Below are 9,356 nucleotides of genomic sequence, written 5' to 3' on the forward strand. Positions count from 1 at the left end.
ATCTTAGTCAAAATTTTGAGCTTAGTGAAGCAATGCTTTTTTCTAAGTTGAATTTAAAGAAAAAAAACAATGTTCACAAAGATGCTTTAAAGATGCTTTTATGAATGCGACCCCAGTACACAGTATTATAAAGGCATTATTATTTTAAAGAAAGAGAAACCAGTTAATCTAGACAAGTCTACATGTATTTCCAAGGTGAAAGTCCCATTGAGTCTCGATAATTCCTCAAAATCCTGTCTGTTAGAAATCCAGTCATTGAAATTAGACTTTTGGATGAACAAGCCCGAATTCTCATACTATTGCTTGACATCAAATTTTTTAACAAGCCCTACTATATAAAATCCAGAATTTGAGCAAGCCCGAAAGACATTTTACCAGTACAGGGCTTGTGGACTTATGTAAATTTCGACCACTGGAAATCATTCACTGAGTAAAGTATTTTAATACATGTATACCTGTTGTCGTACACATGTTGGAGTCAATTATACCTAACAAGTGTATCAGTGAACAGTGAACAGATGTTACTGCAAACAAATTAAAACAATTTTAAATAGCTTAATAAAACTGAGCTGCCTTTAATTCCAAGAAAACAACAAGTGTATGCTCTATAGAAAATGTATTGCGTACCTGCGTATAAGATACGCCAGGATTGTCGAGAGGTCGTGTTGCTCGTTGTCGCTATCCGTTACCTCATCCCCTCCCCTTGCCGCAGCCCCGCCCTCCCCCTCGTTTCCTCCCTCCGGTTCCTCGCGTGATAGATCTTCTGACTGTCCACTAGTCAAATCCACGGAACTGCTCATTCTACTCCGTCTGTTCGAAGAGTTGATTGAACCCATGCAATCTGAATCATTGTCGGTACCCCAAGAGAAGACGATGGTTGTTGGGTTTCCGTACGTTTACTGAAAAAAATCAATAGTGAGCTGTTTTAGAATTACGCTTAAATTTTAGAAATTACTTTCAATTGCTTTCCAATCTTTTGAGGGATGAAGCACAAGCATTTATATGTTTCCCCAACGCAATGTGAAAGGGGAAATAAAATCACAGGTTTTGGAAAGCATGCGGTTGGCAAGCATGCGGTGGCCTATTGGTAAAGTTGTCAACCCCTCACTAAAGGGCCCACATTACAGTCCACCAAGTTTTTCTTGTGAGCTCCCTAAATGGACCTGGCACCCATATTCAATAAAATCTCAGATAGGGAAATTTGAAGTCTTAAATGTTGGGAAACATGTGTATAACAATTTTGTTATCTGTTACAGGAACAAAAAAATACCAGCATTTCCCAAATTATAGCTTTTAACAATAAAATAATAAATTGCAGCTTCAGCCTCAAACTCAGACTCAAGAAATTGTAAATGTAGGCGCAGAACATACTGTACCAGTTGGTGCTTATTATTCAAACTTCAGCACGATTCATATCTGCATATATACAGGTACGTGTAGCTACCAAATCCAGCTATAATACATCAGATAAGGTGTGAACAACTTTTAAAATGTACTTAATTATTCTGCATATTGTTGAACGATTTACATTGCAAAATAGTTCTACTTGCATATTAACTACATGTACAGCAGAATTGTATTATCATAAATATATACCATGTTCACAAATCACAATAACACTTCACGACTTTATTACTTGCATACAATATACAGGATCTAGCGTGCCGTTTAATATTGATCCTACTGATTATACATTACATTTCAAAACAGGATTAAAGAATAAGGAATGTCATTAGGACAGATAGTATTGCAAGTGCACTGTGGCACCAATGATGCTGACAATCAAACGTTGATTTACGGTACAGTCTATATAAATTAAACACAGTCACAGCATTATTGGCCATGCTGTACACGTATTGTCCTTTACAACATACGTATCAAGTTTTATTCAAATATTTTGGAAAGGTTTAAAAATTTATGGCAAAATTAAGTTCCTAAGCTGCCAACAAGAACACCAAGTATATAATATTACTTCCCACTTATTTCTTCTAAAAAAGATGAGCTAAAAATATCTTAACAGTAACATTTTTTCTCAAAAATAATACATGTACTGAGTCAATGTATACCAACCTTCAGGTAATCTCCATTTTGAAATGGTACAAACAAATGTCCTATTGGAAACTTTTAGTAAACACAAAATGTGAAAAACCTATCAGCTTAGAAATAGATTACAAGCAAGCTTGTATTTATCGTCAAAGGAAATATATTATACTCTAACGCTTATACGGCAATATACATCAACACTGATTCTTGTGTTTCACAATACAAGTCTTCCTATTATCACTTGCATTATTCCCAGTAGACTTGTGCAGATACAAGCATAAATACATGTATAACAGTGCATTAAATGTTACCACATAGAACTAATATTCCTCTTTTTTAACTTTGACCCACTTTATGCTTGATTGACTAAGTAGATTTTAAATATCAATAATATCCACTAATTGAATGCAATTGTATGGAACAAGTAGTCCATAAAAGTCGCTAAAAGAACCTATAAATGCACTCTGTAGTTAAACTTAGCACTAATTGCCAGCCTTTATTTCGAACAGTTGCCGTAACAAGAAATATCCACAACAAAAAAATATTTAGCACTGTTTCACATTTAAAAACCTTTTCTACATATCAAAAATACACTGAAATTATAGCACCGTTTTATCTTATTTTGCATGTTGTAACTCACATAAAATTGCATTATCAACTGCACCAATAGAACTTATCACTTCAAAAAAAAATCTCACACAAGTGTACAAAAAAAAAGTTAAAACGTTATAAATACTGGTATACCTGTACATGTATAACAGACAATGAATGATAACCCTGTCCCTAAACTAGTATAGTGTATCAACATTGGCAGGTTTTGTTCTTATTCATGTTCTAATTCATGATCACTTTATTTCTGCAGTAAAAGTCAGGTAAAAACATCATAACAACGGCTGTCCATCAGCTGTTCTTCGGTTTTTGCTCAATTCTTGCATTTATTGCAACTGTATTTAACTTTAAAACAGAAATGTGCAACAGAACAAAAACCAACATTCATTGTTGTTGTTTTTATTTTAATGAGCAAGCATGTTATTAGTAATACATGGAACATTTGAATGAAATATGCACGGACCGAAATGACAGCTGATTATTGACATTGAATGCCTTTGAGGCAGTTTTCAGATTATGACCATTTAAAGTGTGAAGATAGTAGTTACAGTTTTTAATCATGTTCTGAATCAGATGATGACTGATATTTGAAGATAAACATGTATACATGCTCTTAGCAATGGGAATAAGTAAATATGACGTAAAATTTAATGACTTCATGAGATGTGACCTTGACCTTTGACCTAAAAATCATCAGGGGTCATCTACTGGTCACCTCCCAACCTACATGTCAAGTTTGAAGGCAATAGATGCAGGCATTGTCAAGTTATCACACAGAAAAGTTTTTCCCATTCACAGTCACAGTGACTTTGACCTTTGACACGATGACCCTTAAAACCAATAGGGGTAATCTAGGGTCAGGCCCAACATCCAAGTCAACTTTGAGGGCAATTGGTGCAAGCATTGACAAGTTATCACTAGGACAATCTTTTTGCATTTAAGAACAATATGACCTTGACATTTGACTTGATGACCCCTAAAATCAATATGGGTCATCTACTGGTCAGGACCAGCCTTCATGTAAAGTTTGACGACCATATTTCAGGCATTGTTGAGTTATCACACGGAGAAGTCAATCTTTTAGAGTAAGGGGCACGGTATCCTTGACCTTTGACCTGAGGACCCCTAAAATCAATATGCAATATATACAGATGTAGTACCTGTAATATATATAGATGTAGTACCTGCAACATATACAGATGCAGTACCTGCAATATATACAGATGCAGTACCTGCACCATATACAGATGCAGTACCTGCGATATATACAGATGCAGTACCTGCACCATATACAGATGCAGTACCTGCAATAAATATAAACGCAGTACCTTCAACATATAAAGATGCAGTACCGCCACCATATAAAGATGCAATACCGGCAACATATACAGATGCAGTACCTAACATAAACAGATGCAGTACCTGCAATATAACTGGATGTAGTACCTCTTACAAATACAGATGCAGTATTTGCAACATACACAGATGCAGTACCTGCAACATAAACAGATGCAGTACCTGCAACATAAACAGATGCAGTACCTGCAATATACCGTGTACAGAAGCAGTACCTGCACTATACATGTAAACAGATGCAGTACATCCAACACATACAGATGCAGTACTTGCACTATACACAGATGCAGTACCGTGCTACGATATATCCATAAGCAATTATCCATTGTCTGCAATGTAAACAGATGTCATTATAAAGGCAGGGTTGAAAATTTGAAGGACAGACACATCATGCCACGTAAAGGCAAGTATTATAATAAAGGGGAGTACGTGGGAAGGGTTTCTAATCCAATCTCAACTAAAATTATACATTTGTCACCGTGTGACTTTCTCTTTCAAATTCTGTTAGAAAATTTATTGTTCTTTTTTTTGGTTACATCTTATTTTTCTATGATATTTACTTTCATAATTTCCTAAAGAGACTTTCGTCAGTCATTCTATTTGCAATTGAGTGTTTTGACATTTCTGATAAGATTTTACTGCTTCCTCTTCTTAATTATTATCAGTTAATTATCTCAGATCATAATCATAAACCTTACTCTTAGAGACTTTGACACTCCTCAATTATCTCAGACTTAATCTAATTGTAAATTTTATTTTTGACAATAATTATTTTTGAGTGACACTTTCTTAAATCTTCGATCATTATCTTTTTATCACTTAATTCTGATTGGTAACTTCTACTCTTTAAGTTAGTATATAAGTATGTACATTTTTTCATTTAGGGAAGAAAAAAAAAAAGAAGGAGAAATATATACATTAGATATACATATAGACTAGGAACTTTGTACTTCTTCTTTTACTAAGGAAATATCTTTGAACTACTTTTTTTTTTGTGACTATATAATTAATTCACTTACTTTCATAACTTAATATATCACATGGACTATTGAATGTTTCTTGTTAAATAAGTCTTTGGATTTATCTTTGTTAACTATTCAACTCAAATGTGGAATTAATAAAGAACCAACTTTTTAACATCTTAATTGGACTTGAGTTGTTAATCAAAGTGAACCATTAAACGTGATCTGAACTTAAACGGTAACTCGCAGTTGTGCCAGCTAATTCCCCAAATTAATGGCCAACTGCATGTGCCCCTTAGACAGTGTGGCTCGGGCTCGGTGACCACCCCTACTATACCGGAGTGTATATGCTGGCCCGTTCCCGACGCTGCACGACTTAACTGGGGTGCGCGGTGCCACATTTTTCCCTCATATCCCCCAAACACAGATGACAATCAGTGTTTGTTTTTTTCCCATTTGAAGGGGATGTATATCTCAGAATTAAATGGAACATCAGAATTATTGTTTCAAATATTTTGCCTATTGGATGCAGACTGTCAGTCATTTAATCTTCCAAGATTTCCAAGAAAATTTATCAGAATTCCCATAGTTACAGATAAGTTTTCCAATGTATTTGAGTATTACTCCACACCTTTGGAAAGAACTGGGTATCCCACATTACAAATGAGTATATCAAGTCTCTATAACCCCATCGCTTTAATATTAGTGCAATTGGAAACAATAACTGATAAATACTTAAAAACTAAAAATGAGTGAAACTTGGTGTTTAAAGTTGCTGTATAGAGTCAAGTTCACATGACAAAATAAACTAGAATTTCAAAACAAACACATTTTAACACTTAGTTTAAACTAACAAAGTCCAGAACAACTATGTATGACGTGAACAATTTGAACAATTATTGACCCTACGATGCCTTTAACATTGCACGATAGCACTGATTCTGTAATAAACCGTATCCAATATGTCATCTACTACCTTTGACGATGACAGTGGGTTTAAATAATGTGTTAATATGTTTAGTAATCGCTTTTTGACCTCTTTTTCTTGACATATTCGCGGAAAGCTTGCATATGAACACGTGAGTTTCCGCCTGCAACTTTCTATAATCATATTTACTCGTTAATCAACGGAAAGCATCATAAGGCCAACCCCAAGGTCTTCGATTATTTCCGGCTTGCTTCCAGAAAATGATCCGCCAATTACGGAAACCATTGTCTATTTCAAACCGAGTTAAATAAATTGACCAAATTGAGTTGGCCAACTAAGACGAAATGAGTTTCCAATTCTCATTTTATTTCATTACGCGTCCGTTTTAAATCAATTGCGTATTCTGCCTTTTCTTTTGCTTTTGTTACTCATCCATTTTTAAAACAATTGCATTTTCTGACTTTAATTGCGTATTTACGCAAATACGCAGCTTATCTGCAACTCTGAATTCCTTTTGGGGGGTTTTCTGCCAAATTGTAAGGACCAAATATCAGCCAAACTCTCTAAGCATGGTCCTAGTCTGAAACTGATTAATAAATTAAAAATACCACCCGTGTAATTGTTATGAATTCCTCACTTATATATTGCAAATGTTCATACCCAACTGCATGATTAATTTTTGTATAAATGTAACCATTATTCTTTAAAGTCTTCACTGTGGAAAAATATATAAGACAAACTTTGGAAAACCATCATTCTTCCTTTTACGCAAAATAACACAAAAAATAAAAGAATATTTTCAGAATTATACCGTAGCCTAGATTCTGTACATATACCTTGGGTATTTTACAACCCTGTCAAGGTAAACACTGCACCTAGATATCTTATGATTAGTTTAAAATAAACAAAAAAAGCATTTTACTCCATTTTAGCAGATATTTGTAAATTTTGTGGTTGATCTTGTTTTCAGGGATTAAATCTATTGCCCTTTCTGCTTGTTTGTGATGGAATTAAGGAAAACTTAAAACTTTCTAGCTTGCAATATTGCACTAGACTAAGAGCGTCTGAAGTGTTTGTGGAAATTATCCATCCAAAAGACAAACATTACATGATGTTGAAAATTACAATAACATAAATATTCACACTGCATGAGCATTTATAACAATTGCATTCTGGACAAGAGCACAATACACCAAGTTTACTCACATCACTGATAATTTGCCAAACCCGCCATATTATGTGTGGGCAGTCATCAGCCAATGCAATTGCTCAATACAACCGTCATGCTCAGAAATTAAAATGGCCAAAAAAAAACTAAACCAAAACTTGAGGGCAACTTTTGTCAATTTTTGTGGTGAATATCATTAATATACAACATGTATATAAAGTGGTCGGAGTTAAAACTTCGTTGACCAGGATCTGCATTTAACACAAAATGATTATAGTAAGGTTAAATTCATATTTTGGATTTTGCAAATGTGTGTCAGAATGCCTTTTATTAATATTTTCATTTATAACACAATACTGTGTTGATTTAGGTTATCTATAAGTGTTTTGTTTGAAATCCAAGTTACTTTTTAAATAAACATACATAATTTAAATTGTATGGATACTTAATTTTAACCTCTGAGAATTAAACAATATGTGTTGTCTCCCTTGTCTTTACAATATATATATATTTAAGAGTAAAAAATGAGAGAAACCCCTGTGGTCACAACAAAAAATGTCTCTTTCAGATCATAACTTGAATGGTTTTGCCTACGACCATGGGTGACTATACACAGTGATATAACAAAAGCATAGCTCAAAATTGAATCTTCTCAATATAATACAATTTAAGTTCAGTCAATGGTTTACTAATGCACCAGTCAATTGCAACCACAGTCCCAGGTCCGGGGAATAGCAGGGACTTTGACATTCGGTCCAGCCTAGCCCGGGTAAAACCTCCGCCCTGTGGGAACAAACTGCCGGTAATATTCCTGCCAAATGCCCTTGCACCCCAGGGAAGGCCCATACCTCGCTGTTGTAACGGTCACTGTAGGCATCAGATATGCATTCATAGTATAACATTCCGTTATAGACGGAAGTATGTTCATAGTATGTATGTTTACTTTGTTGGTAATATGCAAATAAGCAAAGCCCGGGTTCGGTGTGGATAGAGAATTTAGTGTATATAAAGAACAGTGGACCTAATAAGGGTCGAGCATGCTTTTTCCTGAAGGGATCTGTTGGTGTTTGTTTGACAGCGCACGTTACACTATTTTTAGTAAAAAGACAAAATCACCCCATTCACCCGGCACTGCGGGGCTACCTGGAAGGTACAAACACAGTCCATTTCCCCGCCTATACGCAGTATACATCTGGGCCTGGGGGAGCCGTGGTTACAATTGACTGGTGCATAACCTGGATATTTCGGTCAGAAGTAAGGAACGGAGAAAAGAAATCAACAACAATGTTTAATCAACAACAATGTTTTTCTTTCAACGTATTGGGTATTGCACTAACGAAATACTTTAAATTTCACAACCAACTGTTTTTTAAACTAAATTCGCATAAATATCTACATGGCCTTACCTGGAAAACAATTGAAAATTGTTTATTGCATAAAAATATATTGTTCCAGTTAATGTCCTACGGTAAATGCGATAAAGTTCGAACATGTCCACATACAGTATATGTCGCATTCGTACTCTTCTTTAACCGCACTCGCTGTTTCGCACACAACCCGCTCCGGTGAAACACTATTTTTGACTTTACTGTCAAATTTGAACTTTGAGATTTGATCCTGGTAACATTTCAAAATAAAATTTCGATCAAAACGGTCGTTGAAAATGATCAGTATTCAGTTGTTGCATGGGCATTTGTGTAACAGTCATAAATGATGTCCCGAGCTTGGAGCGGATGACCTATCGGCCACGGGACAACAGTTCAGAATGTCATCCCCGACATCGATCGATCGAGGGACAACATTTTTGACTGTAACACAAATGCCCATGCAACAACTGTTTTATTTCCTGATTACATTATATGACACATCTTCAAATCGCGGCATTGTTTGTTTACGTCTGATATTGATTTGTTTACGCATAGTAATGATCTTGACGAAGTTGAGCCTTTGAAATTCGGTATTTTACGCGAACCAATACAAATTATAAAATCAATACCGGAAATTATCGAGTTTAAACGATACGCAGTTTATTTTTAGAATCAGAGTGAAACCCATGACGTACCCATGACGTGCATTGTAGCCTCACGCGCGGGTAACAGTTCAAACCGTCTCCGTCACCTAGTGGTTAAGGTGTCCGCCTACGGAGCGGGAGGTCGTTGGTTCGATCACGGGCCGCGTCATACCGAAAGACGTTAAAAGTTGTTACAATAGCTCCCTTGCCTGGAGCTCGGCATTTAAAAAAAATGATAAACTCAAATAAATAAAAAGCAAACGTAACAGTTCAAACTGT

The 9,356-nt window shown here is 35.4% G+C and overlaps 1 protein-coding gene across 3 annotated transcripts in view; it reads right to left on the reverse strand.

Moving 5' to 3' along the window:
- Window positions 1–8,575, reverse strand: part of LOC128242823 (DDB1- and CUL4-associated factor 11-like) — a 36,759-nt gene extending 28,184 nt beyond the window's left edge. Inside the window, exons 1-2 of one of the 3 annotated variants that reach the window (XM_052960168.1) lie at window positions 8,473–8,575; window positions 628–899 (exon numbers count right to left, since the gene is read on the reverse strand). In XM_052960168.1, coding sequence (XP_052816128.1) covers window positions 628–836 — 209 coding nt within the window. In that variant the 5' untranslated portion in view covers window positions 837–899; window positions 8,473–8,575. Of the gene's footprint in view, window positions 1–627; window positions 900–2,070; window positions 2,512–8,472 lie in introns of those variants that run through there. The other 2 variants (XM_052960167.1, XM_052960169.1) reach the window with 2 other exon arrangements.
- Between the last annotated feature and the right edge of the window lie 781 nt (window positions 8,576–9,356).

The sequence above is a fragment of the Mya arenaria genome, chromosome 8, assembly GCF_026914265.1.
Source record: "Mya arenaria isolate MELC-2E11 chromosome 8, ASM2691426v1".
Classification (NCBI taxonomy): Eukaryota; Metazoa; Mollusca; class Bivalvia; order Myida; family Myidae; genus Mya; species Mya arenaria.